The 15529-nt window shown below is 36.1% G+C and overlaps 1 protein-coding gene across 3 annotated transcripts in view; it reads right to left on the reverse strand.

Moving 5' to 3' along the window:
• Positions 1-1414: 1414 nt before the first annotated feature.
• The window catches only part of LOC110836889 (Ubiquitin specific protease 8), a 28763-nt gene continuing 14648 nt past the window's right edge, over positions 1415-15529 (reverse strand). For all 3 annotated transcript variants that reach the window (XM_022078591.2, XM_022078590.2, XM_022078592.2), the window contains 4 exons: positions 14031-14369; positions 11801-12031; positions 8900-9033; positions 1415-7227 (listed from right to left, as the gene is read on the reverse strand). In XM_022078591.2, coding sequence (XP_021934283.1) covers positions 6915-7227; positions 8900-9033; positions 11801-12031; positions 14031-14369 — 1017 coding nt within the window. In that variant the 3' untranslated portion in view covers positions 1415-6914. The remainder of the gene's footprint in view (positions 7228-8899; positions 9034-11800; positions 12032-14030; positions 14370-15529) is intronic.

The following is a 15529-nucleotide window of genomic DNA, read 5'->3' on the forward strand; positions in this document are numbered from 1 at the left end:
CGCTAGGGGGTGCGGCCGACATTCATAGTGAATCAGTGTGCCAGCCGGCATCATCGAATTAGCATTTGTTTCTTAGTTACGGGCGTTTTGGTAGTGCATTACACCGACCCTCCTGCGATTTCGGAATGGCGTGTGCATCAAATTTTGCCAAAGACTCACCAAAACGGCTACGGAAACCTATGAAATGCTAAAGCAAGCATTTGGGGAGTCCGCAATGGGTCGTGCACAAACTTTTGTGTGGCATTCACGTTTTAAAAATGGCCGAACCTCTGTCGATGATGACGAGCGTTCTGGACGACCATCTTCGAGCACAACGCCCGAAAATGTTACGAAGATTCGGCAGGCCATTCACGAAGATCGACGTCGTACCATCAACGACTTGTGCGACATTGTTGGGATAGGCTATGGGACCTGTCAGCTGATTCTAAAGGAAGAACTCCACATGCGACGCATCGCAGCCAAGTTTGTGCCAAGGCTCCTGTCTGAGGACCAGAAGCAGAATCGACTTCTCGTTTGTCAGGAGCTCAAAGATCTTGCAAGAACCGACCCCAACTTCCTTTCTAAGCTCCGTGTGACTTCTTCCTCTTCCCAAAGATGAAAATTCAGCTAAAGGGAAGGAGATTTGAGACGATAGAAGAGATTCAGGCAGAATCGCAGATGGTGCTTGACAGGCTGACAAAGAAAGATTTCCAGGGATGCTTCCAGGCTTGGGAGCAGCGCTGGGATCGTTGTGTTCACTCCCAGGGGAACTACTTCGAGGGTGATTGATGAATTTAATACCTAAGATAAGTGTACGGGTTTTTATACGCACAGTCTTGAAACTTTCCGATCGCACCTCGTACTTGCATCTGTTTCCTAGATTAATCACTGCTAAGGTTATTGGACATCTCCCATCCTCTGATGAAACAGCATGGTAATCACATGCTCAGATAGTATGATAATGGAACATACGTATTATATATTTCACACATAAGAAAGCTTTTTATTATTACTGTATCAAAGTTAATAAGTGGCTGGATCCAGCTTACAATATTTATGAAATATGTAAGAATGTTTTATTGCACTTCCAATTTTCTTTTCCATTTGATGTTACCCATCTGTCACAAAAGAAGGAGCAAGTGTATTTCTTCTTACATCTGAAAGTAATAGGCTAGTTCATAGTTTCAGCTGATGATATTACAAATGCAGAACATGAGGTACAGTTGAATTTTTGAGGTAGAAGGCTGTGTTAAGTAAATTACTATTGTGGTTTATATATCACTTATTTGAATTCAAGTATTTGTGTTCTTTTAACTTTTACCATATTTATCATTTCTCCAAGTGATACATATGTCTGTAGATCAACTACCTCACATCCTCATATTTAAGGAAGTTAAATGGGATGCTACAGATATTTTTAAATTATGGTAACAAAAACTGCATATAATTTTTAATCTATAATCATAAAAACAAAAAATCTGACACAGAATGTTATCTCAGTCATCAGGCAGGGTCACATAGACTTAACTGGACAACTGTCATTATTGAAAGGGACAGAGTCAATTACCATATTTACAAAAAAGGATATTTTTATTTAATTAAATGCTAACTGCATCTGTATAAGAACAGCAAAACCAACATTACAGTGTATCTGGGACAATCTCTCCTTTGCGAGATAAAAGTGGATTCTCCAACCTCCACGTACAGTATCACAAAACAAAATAAAATTGTACACAACTGACCAATACCTTCACAATTACGATTTTACAGCATACAGCATAATTGAGGGATGGGCAAACTGTGATCTGTGGACTGGATGAAGATCACATAAGCTTTTGCTCCATCTCGAACCTATAAATTTATTTATTAAATTATTTATCTCAAAATAAAATACTGACCATACTAAAACGTAAAGTTAATTTGTTAGTTCTAAAAGAACTATAGCACATAAAATACAGTGCATATATAGTTTAGTACCAGCATACATTTGTGGCAATGCCTTATTACATGGGGTGAAAATATGTTCTCTGTGATGCCACATTCATGCAGTTCTTTTAACAGAGTTAAAGTAAGATTTCCACTGGTTTTTGTCAGTTGAGTATGAATGTTCCATGAAATCAGTGGTTCTGGGAGAACTGTCTATTTTGTTTACAAGAAGAGGTATTTACTGAATGCAATAAACTATTGTAACTGTATTACTCTGTACTGTCCTTGTAAAATAAGTATAAGGAATTAATTAAAAATAGACAGTTATTATAGGTGTGGAAATATGTTTACAGATGTTGGATCTAGGGCTGTGTGCCTAATTTGTGATAACACAGTCTCAGCACTCAAACTTTTTAATCTGAAATACCACTTTACTTCAAAAAATGCAGGATATCATGCCAATTAATCTTTGGAAGCAAGAGCAAGGAAAGCCAAAGAAATGGCATTGAATTTCAAAAAGCAACAAGAGTTTTAACATCCCAGAGCAAGTGCAAAAAGCAGCAACCCAACAAAGACTTCAGTGGCATATAACATTACTATGCATAGTAAACTGTTTTCAGACAATTTTTGTGAAACACTGTATAATGCACGTAACTGAAGCAGCTGGTCTGAAAAACAAAACAATGTTTGAAAATATGAGTTTATCGCAAATAATTGTTTGACATATGGAAAAATGGTGATTTAATAACAGAGTTAAATGATACGTACTTCTTGGTAATGTTGGATGACAGTACAGACACAAGTGACACACCTCAACTGCTGATATTTATACAAGGTAAGACCACAGACAACTTCAATATCATCACTGAATTACTTTCAGTGGAATCTCTGAAAGACACAACTGGCAGAGACCTGTATGAAAGGCTGTCAACGATACAATCTATCACAGAGTAACTTACATAGTATAACCACAGATGGCTCTGAATTTAACAGATAAAAATACAGGCCTTTCAAAAAGAATGTAAGATACAATGGACAATACCTTCTGATCAAGAAATGATGTATTTCCAGGAGGTACTCTGCCAAATAGTTCTGAATATGGATCATGAGATAAGCACAGTTGTGAGATTTGTGAATTTCATATGAACAATAGGTTTGAGTCACAGACAGTTCACATCCCTGCTGGAAAACCTGGATGTTGAATATACTGGAATACCATATCATTTCAACATTCAGTGGCTGAGCTTGGGCAAAGTCCTCAACAGAGTGTCAGACTTGTAGCTGAATATGAAAGAGCAAGAGTAAATGTTAAAAAAAAGTGAAAATTGAAACTCTCCATGGTAGAGAGTTTGCCCACCCCTAGCACAGACAATAAATTGGTTATCAACTTTTAAAATGACAGAGGTAAACTAAAATATTCAGGAATTTGTTCCTTAATTATGACCCCGTTAACATTAAACATATACAGCCGTAGTGGAAGTGGAGAAGTGCTGCCATGCATGAACTGTCAAAGATTTCATACAACAGGTTTCAACAAGAAATATCTATATATGAGTATACTACTTCTCAGTCTATTTTTAAATGGACAGTATAAATAACAAACTGTTCTGAAATTACAACAACAGACCTGCTTATAACTGCTTACTCCTCTGTAACTTCCGATCACAGATATTTTGCGTCTTTGCTCGCTACCCCAGAAAACTGGCAATATACTAAATTACACAATTCACATTTTCATAATTATGTACAAGGAAACACATTCCAACACTACAATCACTCCACTTTCACACAACAAACCTCCAGAGAGAAATGGTTCTGTTCAAAATAAGTAATTAAACATATAACAGATTTCATTTACCATCAGACAGTGCTTGTATCTGATGGTAAATAAAATCTTAATGCTTGATGCAATGGTATGGACTCCATAGGATTTAGCACATTACGACAGAATCAATTGGAAACATCACTGATTACACTTATTAAGTTTAATGTAATGTAAGTTTTGGAGATGTATTGCTCATCTGTTTTGCTGTAACTGCTGTATCATTCATTGCAGAGAAGAGTAACTGCTTGGTAGGGATATATGAAAAGATTACTTCCCACCAGGTCTGGGTAAGCAATCATTTAATATTTTCCTTCTTTTCTGCAACTATTAATTTTTGCCACACTCTTTTCCACAAAAATGTAACTGTGCTTAAAAAGTAAATGTTGACAGCACTGAGGCAAGTCAGATACTAAGAACTGGTATGACCTCAATCATCAAACTATGAATGGAAGCTTTTGCACATCTACACCCATAATTATAATTATAACAGATGATTTATACTATTATACAGAGCCATGCTGTACTAAATGGTGTGTTGGACAAAGTATATAGCATCTGGTACCACACTGTATAATGTAGTGAACAAGGGTTTTAATTGTCCTTTCAGCAATTATTCACAATGAATTACAAATTATGTTTTGTTACTTTGCTTCCTGAATTCACAATTTAGAAAAAGAAACACTACAATTATTTGGTAAAGCATAGTATAATAATCATGGACAAAGAAAATTATCATTGAGTTACTTTGAACTAAGTTCCACACATTTCCACTGAAAAGACAAGATATCATCAATTACTTGGAACAGAAAAAACATTCACCAATCAAAAACTGAAACAATCCATTGAAGTATGAATAATGATGTATTTATATATGTAATGCATTTAAAAAACAGCAAGCTCTACTTTACAGTTAGAATGTAATTTTATCTAAGTTGGTGCTGTAATTATTATCAGTGTTCTCAATGCCACCAGCATAAATACATGGACAATTTTAAATTAATTATTTTACTAAGCTACTGTTATTCATTTAAAACACAAAGCATATTGCACATATATGTACAGAAATATGAAAATAATATTATTTCTTATTTGTACACCATTTATAGACATTCATCATAAATAATATTTTCTTAAAAATTCAATGCATTTTACAAGAAAATACACTATTTCTTTCCTGTGTCACAGCAGTTACAATATCAATCAATTATGCTTCCTTAAAACTGATCTAAGTCCTATTAAAACAATTAGTCAATCCATGAAACATTCATCCAATATTAAGATTCTGGAAGCATACCATCAATTTCCTTATGAGTATATAATACATAACATGTAATCTTAACTGAAATAGTTGAAGTTTATACCTTACACATTTTACATGTCTAACTTAAAGTTGACTACAATATTTACTGTACTCTATTCTAAATAATGCATTATTCATGTCCATATGCAATTCTCCATTGAAATACCATTTATTCTTTTACTCATCAGTACAAAATCTCTGCCTCACTGACAGACAGGATGCTACATTGAGAATTTCAACATAACTGAAACTGTGGACAATCCCAAAACCTTATGATTTTTGTTTTATGATACTGAAGGCAATATGCTTCCCTCCCAATGCCTATACAAATTCATTTACTAAGTCACAGAGAAAAACCAATATTTTAAAAGTGGGCTGGAAACAATATTTTGTCTGATACTCCTTTGCATATACAATGCTCACCGAAAGGCTTCAAGATTAAGCTACAAAACAGTCCCTCTATTTTACTACTAAGATGGGCAACCATTAAGTTGCACTAACCAAGCAATTCCTTTTTCAGGTGATAATTGCCATTTTAAATTTCTGTTTAAGTAAAATGGGCTTTAATCATATAACACTGTAAACTGCTTACCTTTACATCAACATGGTAAATATGGCTTTAGGGCATATACCTACGATTTTCATTAAACAATTTTATTTTAATGATAATCCAACTGTGTCTTATGATTCATCACAAAACAAAGTCCCAAAGACACATGACTGCTCTGTCTGGCAAAGCTTCCAGAACCATACTGACATTAAATATGGTCAAGTTCTGATAAAATTATGACTCCATTTGAGAAACCCTAGAAGGCTGATCAATCTTTATCAGAATCTGTTGTCTTCCTGACATAACAGCTGAGCAAAACAGGACATAGGATACAGGATATCTTGTTCACTCATATAATAACTAATGCAGTCAATGATAAAAATGGTTGGTTTTTCTGGATTGTCTGGTAGTTTACCAATGTTTCAGAGGTTCTTACTGCTTCCATCATCAGTGTAATGAGTAAAATGTGCACAAATTGGTTTGAGTTATAGAAATCAGTCAGTCAAGGCAGAACCTTGACCAGACCAGTACGGAATAACGTGAGGATCAGGCAAGGGAGCCAATAGGAAAGGTGTGGCATGCCACAGCCAAACTGAACTCCAGGACACTAACATCCTCTCCACCACATCAAGATATGTGGACCAGATGATCAGGAAGGCCACTAAGACCAAGCTACACCCAACAACATGAACAGGGAGGATGGCCTTCACCTGAGCCAATCACAGAAGCCCCTCATCCACTCTCTCAAAGGATTTAGGGATGTAGAAAGCATCCAATACAGCATTGCCAGTTCTCATCTGGCCACTAGACCACCACACTATCCTTTTCAGGACATCACCTGTCCCAGGTCAGTTCCTTCCTCCCTCCCTCCCTCTAATCTCTCATGTAAATTAGTACACTGTCTCTCCCCATGTATTTCTTTCCTCATATCCTCCTCCTTCCATCCACCCACACTTCCTTATTTCCAGTGATCTACCCAATGGAACCTGAGAGGCCATTATAAAGGTAGCGTCCTTTCCCTCTTTCTGGCCAGGCGATGGCATGTCCCCCTTTCTCCCATTAGCTCCCTTGCTCTCACTTGATCCTCACCTTATTTCCTACTGGTCCGATCAAGGTTCTGACTAGTTCCTATATCTCAAAATGATTCCTCATTGCTCAGATGATAGAAGCAGCAAGAACATCTGAAATGCTGGTATATTTCTACTAGACTACATGGTGCTATAACCCAGAAGACAGCCATATTTGTATTCATCACTGTAAGAATCTAAAATCCTACTTAGTCAATGATGAGTTCAATAAGCCTCTTGAAATTATACTCATCTAATAAGGGTTCTTCAGCTGCTATTTCCAGGCACCTTATATTCGACAGATGAATAAAAGAGGATATATGCAGCACCAGAACGAACAGAATTATTAGAGATCTCACTCACTTCATGGTCATCAAATTTATACCATTTGCCATATTCAGCATTTTTGCAGTATGCAGTATAATGACCACCTTCCATAGTGCCATAATGATTCGATATACCATATAAATCATAGCTGACATATCGCTGGCCTGGAACCAGTGTGAACTGACTCATATCCAAATGAAATGGAAAATCTACATATGTTTGCCGCTTGCGCCACCAGCCATCATGATAAAACCTATGAAAAAATACAACATTTTCAAGGTATTCTGAATATATGACAGTAATGTGGATGTTTTAGAGCATAGCATAATGACCAGTTACGTAAGTTCAGATGATATAAATATCATGTATTTGGGAGAAACTATTTTCAGTTCCAAAAACTGCTAAATGAGAGCATAACTTAAATGTAGATATTTGTTAAGTGCAACCTTGTCACCCCTCTATTATTCATCCAAGGGGAGCACACAAAAAAGAAATACTGCACAGCTGCGCTAAGAGCAAGCTGAATAATTATCACAGATAGGTCCCCCAAATTAGGAATTAAACTAATAACCTTCAGTATAAAAATCTGTTTTAAATTTCTCATAAAGATTTGGAGTAAGAAAATTTTGGCATTAATTAAATGGTGTTTAAAGAATGCGAGAACCTGGCAACATAGAAAATTAACATAGCATGGACTAGATTTATTGGGAGAATAGGAGTTTATAATAAAAAGGAATAATGTTTTATTGGAAATTGTACTTTTTCTTATAAAAAAGAGAATGACAATCAATACTTGACAACAGAATTATAATAATTTTGTATACATAAAAATTCATATCAACAGCTAAAAATGAGATGTGATTCAAAAAACTATAAGGCTGATGGAATGATGACATTACACTATTTTCAAGACAGTAGTGCTGACATAAAGGATAGCTTCTATTAGGGACTGGAATGTGTGTGTATATTAACCCTCTAAAACAGTGGTAACTATATGCACCACCAGCTTTTAACTAACTGTATTTTTAAGTAACTGTATTTTGCTCACTAAGGTGCATTTATGGGTTACATATGATTCTCAGAATAAACAGCATATATTTCCCTATACAGCATTATCTAATTAATCTTTGTAACAGAGATGTGTTGTGTTTCCTAGATGAACTTTGTTCTTCAAAGTATTAAAGTGATATTATATTCAAGCATTCTGCTGTGGGGGTTTCTTACAGAATTTTTAATAACTTCTAGTCTTCCATCACATATAGGAAAAATAGTTACTGTTTCCATTTATATACATTTCTGTAGCACTAAAGTATTTATGTTGTAAGTATAATGTAATGGTTATATGACGTCTATGCAAAAGTTAGATGAGATGACATTTTCAAACCAACAAGCAGGAATAAGATTATACTTGAAATCAGATGTCATAGTGACATAATGAGGAATTTACTGTAAATGATTAGAGGCCTATCATAAAGATTGAGTAAAACCATAAAACAGTTTCCTGGCCAACATTTTAAATTATCACCTAAATGCCAGTGGGCCAAACTTGTTTACACTGAAGCATCCAGAAAGAATACACAAATAAGCACTTCTGAATTTCTCAGTCTACCCCTAGTGTCCACACAAAATCAAATATTAATGCATTGCTTTAGCACAATCTACTCTCAATAATGTGACTTCATTATCTGCTCTATGGGTCAAAATATCATATGTAAAGTCAGAGTTGAGTACTAGAAGTTACAGATAAGCTCAACCTCATGATGGTCCCTCACTATCCTCTAGCTATATAAACCACATGATGTGTTCCTCACGCCATTGCCATTTAAATTTTAGATAATCTCACACATGTTTCATCATATGCTAGTTACATGAATGCAATTCACTTACACAAAAAATCCAAAATTTTTAATGAAGAGGATACATACCTGTTCAAGTGTATGACAAGGATGGGAGGTAGTTTCTGAATATCAAACTTCTTAATGGCATCACGCTTCTCCTTACAGGATGGACAATTCCATCCAGAAATCTTCTCACCATATAGGTACAATTTAATGCACTCCTGTCATGCAATATAAACCATAAACATTATTTAATGACTGTGTAGCAACTCAAATTTTACTTGGCATTGATAATCCTGTAAAGTTAATGAGTGAATGAAGAGGAAACAGATAAACATAAAGAATTATGTTCCATCACAGGTTAAACTCAAGCTTGTCCATAAGCCAGTATGCTAGTCACAACAGCAACCGTGCTGTCTAACTGCAATGTTAACCGATAATGAAAGGTTCTACAAATGAAGCATGATGCAGACTATTAATCATAATTTAGTGCCAATGTAGCAAATGTTAGCTATGAAACATGTGAATTATATCACATGGTTTGCACAAACATCTGGCTATGGAATCATTTCTAGAACTCTCTTGGCTGGTGATCTGGAAATTAAAATATCTAGACCCTTCTCTGTGGTTCTGTGTGACATGACCAGTATATATGGCCTTGTGGAGTGGTTAAGCAGCAGAACTAGTGGATGGTAGCAAAGAAGTGGTGTTTAGACAACAATACCTGTGTGACCTGCTGCAAGAAAAAAGTGATTACTAACAGTGTGGAATCCAGGCAGAAGAATGAATGATCAAGATTTGTGATGTATAACTGTAAAGAACTGCAATCAAGAAAATAATTATTTGTAATTATTGCAAGATTAGTAAATCCATACTCCAAACAAACCCACAATCAACTAATGACTTTAGTTGTGGTACCATTACTTATAGTTGATGATTACACTCAATATAATAATTTTATTTTCCGTCCTTACACAAGCTTATAGATTGTTAAAATTACATAAAATTATAACATTTCAACATTTTTGATATTGTTACATTTTAAAATGACGACATGTTTCGATGTTCAATTCCATCATCGTCAGGTCTATCAATCAAAATTAAAATTAAAACTGTTGTATCTGCTGCTCTGCGTATACTGATTTTGTTTCTACCCGTTTAGATTTTATTTGTTTAATCTCCAGGCTTCTTCCATTTAATTTTGGAGGCTGCGCCTGGGTGCCTTATATCGGGTTGTGTGTGAGGTGCTTGTCCGATGTTACGGAATGGCAGACAGCAACAGTAACATCGGACAAGCACCTCACACACAACCCGATATAAGGCACCCAGGCGCAGCCTCCAAAATTAAATGGAAGAAGCCTGGAGATTAAACAAATAAAATCTAAACGGGTAGAAACAAAATCAGTATACGCAGAGCAGCAGATACAACAGTTTTAATTTTAATTTTGATTGATAGACCTGACGATGATGGAATTGAACATCGAAACATGTCGTCATTTTAAAATGTAACAATATCAAAAATGTTGAAATGTTATAATTTTATGTAATTTTAACAATCTATAAGCTTGTGTAAGGACGGAAAATAAAATTATTATATTGAGGAACACAAGCATGATGCAATTAAGATATAAGCTGTAAAAAAATTACACTCAATGTTACTGTGCACAATGGAAACACATAAATCATACTGAATTATATGCCAGTCAAATTTTATGTGTAAACCTGTATGCATGAATACACAAGAAATTTTCTCATATATACTGTATTTGTCAAAATTTTCTTTGGTACAATTTAAATAATTTCACAGTTATTTGTATTGCATCTTCAAAGCAAACATTAGGTGCTATCAAAACGTTTCTGGACTGCACATAACAAAAAAAGTTAGTATTACTATTTCATGATGTCTCATTTGTAGTAATTAGTCCCTCTGCAAGATAATACAACCTTGTTAAGTGATTTTGCCATTGCTGAAGTACTTCTGGAACCCATGTTTCAGAATTTGTTGGCTCTCAGCCATTTATTTTTGTTTCTAAGAAACAAAAATAAATGGCTGAGAGCCAGACTTAGTGAGTATGGGGGATTGGAGACCATGGCCATATCATTCTTCACCAGACATCATTAAAGAAAGATGGCTGTGTGAGTGGAAGCATTGTCATGATGTAGCTTATAGTCACCAGTGTGCCATTTTCATGGATGTCTGAGCCCCATATGCCTCCTATAGACACTGTAGATAAATTAATGGTGAACAATCCTCTTCTTCTTCTAACTTTCAAGTACTGTGCCTTTGGCCCATTCCAGACAAATGATCAAGTCAACTTGTCATGTTAAACTCTTTAGTGCTTTAAAGTAGTAAGTGGTAAGCCTGCTGTCTGCACAATTTCTATTTGAGCCTCATTCAACTGCCAGTCATCTGGTAGAGCAGCAGAAGAGACATAGGTGACAAACATGACCACAGCAGTTTGTTTACCAAGCATCTCTTTCACACTCATAAGGACCTTTTACATGCCATAAATCTACTGAACGATCCTGTTGATTTAAAAAAAAATATGATCATCATGCTCTTGGCATTCAAGCAATCCTGTGTGGCCTTCTTTGGGAATGGAGATAAAATGTTTTTCCACTGACAGAAATGCTGCTGCATCATAGTCATAAACCCATGTCTCATCTCCTGTAATGACCTCTGAAAGGAGGGTCAAGTCATTCTGTTGAAAATTTATTGTTCTTTTAAATGTGCCATCCTAGTAAAACACAGAAGTCATAAACATCCAACATGGTCTCATTTGAAGGGATGTAAAATCACACTGAAGCAAGGTAGACAAGCAAAATTAGTGCAGAACTGATTATAAAAGTGCTCTATTACCACCTATTAGCAAAACTGAATACCATTATTTCTCTTGCAACTCCAAAATGAGTCCAAATACTTTTGGATAGCACCTTGTATTGTAAAAGTGACATATTAATGTAATGGAATCAATATTTAAAACTCACATTGAGTGAACACTTATTACTGGAGCTGGGGAGAGGCAGTGATAGGTCTGAGAATGCTTCATACGTCTCCGATTCTTCACTACACTTGCAGCAACGAACTGTGGACTTCTGCTGGCCATAAAATAAATTTCGGATCAGTGATACATTGCACCTACGGAACTTATCCCAAGCTTGATCTGCTGGTGACAAGTTGTCATTACTTGTTTCTTTTAAGGGTGACTTCCTGCTCCGCTGGAAACAGAAAGAAAATATATACACTTTAATACTGACAGTAGTTGCAAGAAATATAAATAATTCAGTAAATCATTTAGAAGAATGTTGAAAACATGAAAATATTTTATCAAAGATAATACAAGATATGAGAAATACATGTGTAGTTTTAGATTCTAATGTCCAAATGTATGGAAAGAAAAGGAGCACTGAAAATGTGGGACCAACATAATGAAAATTTGCTAGAGCAGATAAATAATCAGATAATGAAGTATATGAAAAGAAAATGTAAAAGGTTTTCAAGAACCCACACAACGGAAATGGTTTTGGATGGAAAGTCTAATGAAAGAAGAAAGGTGAAGTGATAGTGATTATGTGGGATCATAAACACAGCTGAAGTGAGAGTGGTTATGCGATGTTATAAACAGGTGGTGCCACCACCATGAGAACCTGAAATCTCAATTTATATTTAATGCTGTACACCAATTATTTGTGATGAGACTGTTTGTAAGGAAGTTAGTAATGTTGAATTTGAGCTTCATACCAAATGTTGTGGCCAACTGGTTAACATCCCTGTAGATTTCCAAACTATTTGGAACAGGTGGAAAAATTACTTTGGCCAGTCAAAAAGGTACACAGTTTTAAATATGTCAGACAGACTGAAATGTATAGAGCTCAGTCAGTAATACCTGAATTTGGTTTCAATGAGACTGAAATTGTTACTGAAAACCAAAATGTATATAATTCATAAAATTTTAGTAAAGTGTTGATTACATACAAAGAAATATGGATACAAAAGATCTGACAACCACACTGCTTAAATTAGTTATCCATATTCAATATTTGCAAAAGCAATTCATTGCCAAATATACTGCACAATGTATACTTAAATCATAATTTCCTTATTTCCATTTTGTCAATAAGAAAACGTTTATGCAAAATAAAGAAAGCCATACTTACTTAGCTTAATATTTACATTCCTAACACAACATATTGCAGTGATAGCACCTGGCACCTGTGATGAAAGCAGTGCTTTCAAAGAATGAAATTTAATGATAATTTACAATGAAAACTGGTTTTTAAAATGAAAAACATTCAACACAAATGGTAGAAGTTCAATAATGGTACTCTCTGAATATATCATGTAACCTGAAAAACAACATTTGGTATAAATCTCAAATTTAACTTTATTAACTTTGAAGATTGCCGTCTTCTGGGTTATTGTGCTGTGTAGTCTGGTACATTTCCACCAACGTTGCAGAGGTCATACTGCCTCCATCATCAGGGCAATGAATGTGCCAATCAAGCAGAAAGGGCTAAGTTTATAGGGACCAGACAGTGTCCAGAGTACCCTGATCCTAGCCAATGGGAGCTGGTGTCAAGTCAGGCGTGGGTGGGGACCAACAGGTGTGAGTGGGCATGTCTTGCAGTGTGTGAGAGAGATGGAGAGAAAGGGGAGGGAGAGAGAGGGAGGGGGAGGGGGAGAGAGAGACAGAGAGAAGTCCAAGAACCAGCTCTAAGAGGGCCTCAGGGAGTCCGCCTGTTGAGATACCAGACATTGAGAGTCAGGTGGAGTGTGGAAGCGAGCACAGGCCCTGGGGCCCTGAAAAGGGCTGAGTTTTAGTGGTCCAGGTGGGACAGGCGGCACTCTATGGGATGCTTCCAGAACCCTCGGAGAGACTGAATGACGGGCTTCCATGACCAGATCAGGTGAAGTCCATCCTCCCTGTTGAAGCTGTTGGGATTTAATTCAATTTTGGCGGCCTCTCTGATGATTCGATCCATGTATCTGGATTTTGTTGAAAGGATAGAGGTATCCTGGAGCTGCATATGGTGGCCCAGGTTGAAGCAGTTTTTGACCACGGCAGATTTCTCATGCTGTCCCTGCCAGATGTGGCACTGTGCTCCTTGATCCTAGTCCCAATGTTTAATAGTGTAATAGTGTGTGCATGTCAATATGACCTCCTCCCTCACTTAACTTACATAACATTTGAAATTCACATTTCACTTCAATTTGTACCTTATTAAGATCTTCATGAAGCCAGTCCATAAGAATAGTAAAGAATTCATGTGAATCTTGCTGTTCATAACCTTGGAACTGCTTCCTATGTTGACCCACCACTCTCTTCAGGTCTCGACAAGTAATGGATCGGAATTCCCCAGACCACAGTGCTCTTACTACAGCTGCAACCTCCTCTGCAACTTCACCCTGTGTACTGTTATTGTGATGGTTCACATCCTCATGGTAATCTCCCAAACAGAAGTAACGCACTAATGGGGTGGTGTTGTTTATGCATTGGATGATGGAGTTCATGTAACAGGTGTTGCCTAGATTTTTTAATCCAGTAATTCCGTGACCCTTTAAGGTAAAGTATATCATCAGAGAAGTAATGTGCATGCACATATAATAATTGGAGAGGGGGAACAGATCTTTAAAAATATTCCACTCAAGTAACAGCAGGATGAAATGCATGTAAGGAAATAGAATAGAATCAATGAAAACATCACCACTATATTCAACAACACATAACAGATACAAAAGTAAAAACATACACTTTCAGACATGGAAGCAATTCCTCAGGAGGACTCTGCTCCGTGGAGTCAGTTTGAGGGGAAGTTGCGTTTTTATGTCTATCTGTCAGTCAGTCCACGTGTTTCATCTCTGAAGCTAATGAACAGACTTAAATTAAATGGGCATCAAAGGTTTCCATTAAAGTTGTTAAACCAATTTAATTTTGGTTCATAATGGTCAAACACAAACAATATTTTACACGAAGCTCAAATGAGACTTTATCAATTTTCTCAGTAATAATCATAACCAACAAGTTCCCCAAAACAGCAGAGGGACCTGAAGGAGGCAACCATCTGTCAGTCCCCTACTTCATTGGAACTTACAATAACTTAAACATAAGTAAGGTCTATGATATGAAGCTTTCACAGTGGATGTCATTAATAAAATCTTCTCGGGCCAGCAACCACATTATTTGGTTAAATCTGCTGTGGCTGATGGCTTGAGAAGATTTTATTAATATGTACTGTTGGCTAAACAGGAAAGACAAGGAAAACGAGATTATGACTTTACACATATGGACTGAATAAAAGCAAAACAGAACTTACTAAAAATATAAAGGATTCTAAAACTGAATATTTAGCTGTGAAAGAGATAACAAAAGAAGGCAGAAGGATGAAAAATTTCAGAAGATAGGACTATGTTGGTATGTTACTGCAAAGAACAAATGTTGGAGTAGAGATCAGATCAGTCAACAGACTTCTGGATGGGAATTTATTAAGCTTTAATTTTTATGCAAAACACTTGTTCTACAGCTGACATTTTTACCATCACATGTGCATGTCTGTAACTTTGGGGAGAATGGGAGGAAAAGGATAATTTCACAAAAAGCAATAAAAAATAGTGTCCAACGTAGGTCATCATATATGAATGATGTGGCAGTACTCACAAAAATGTTTGTGTGCAACACTGCCAACAGGGTAATGTGCCTAGTAAAATGCCATAAAATC

This window comes from Zootermopsis nevadensis, unplaced genomic scaffold (genome assembly GCF_977971745.1).
Source record: "Zootermopsis nevadensis isolate Lab colony 2312 unplaced genomic scaffold, Znev_1.0 Znev_ptg000013l, whole genome shotgun sequence".
NCBI classification, from domain to species: Eukaryota; Metazoa; Arthropoda; class Insecta; order Blattodea; family Termopsidae; genus Zootermopsis; species Zootermopsis nevadensis.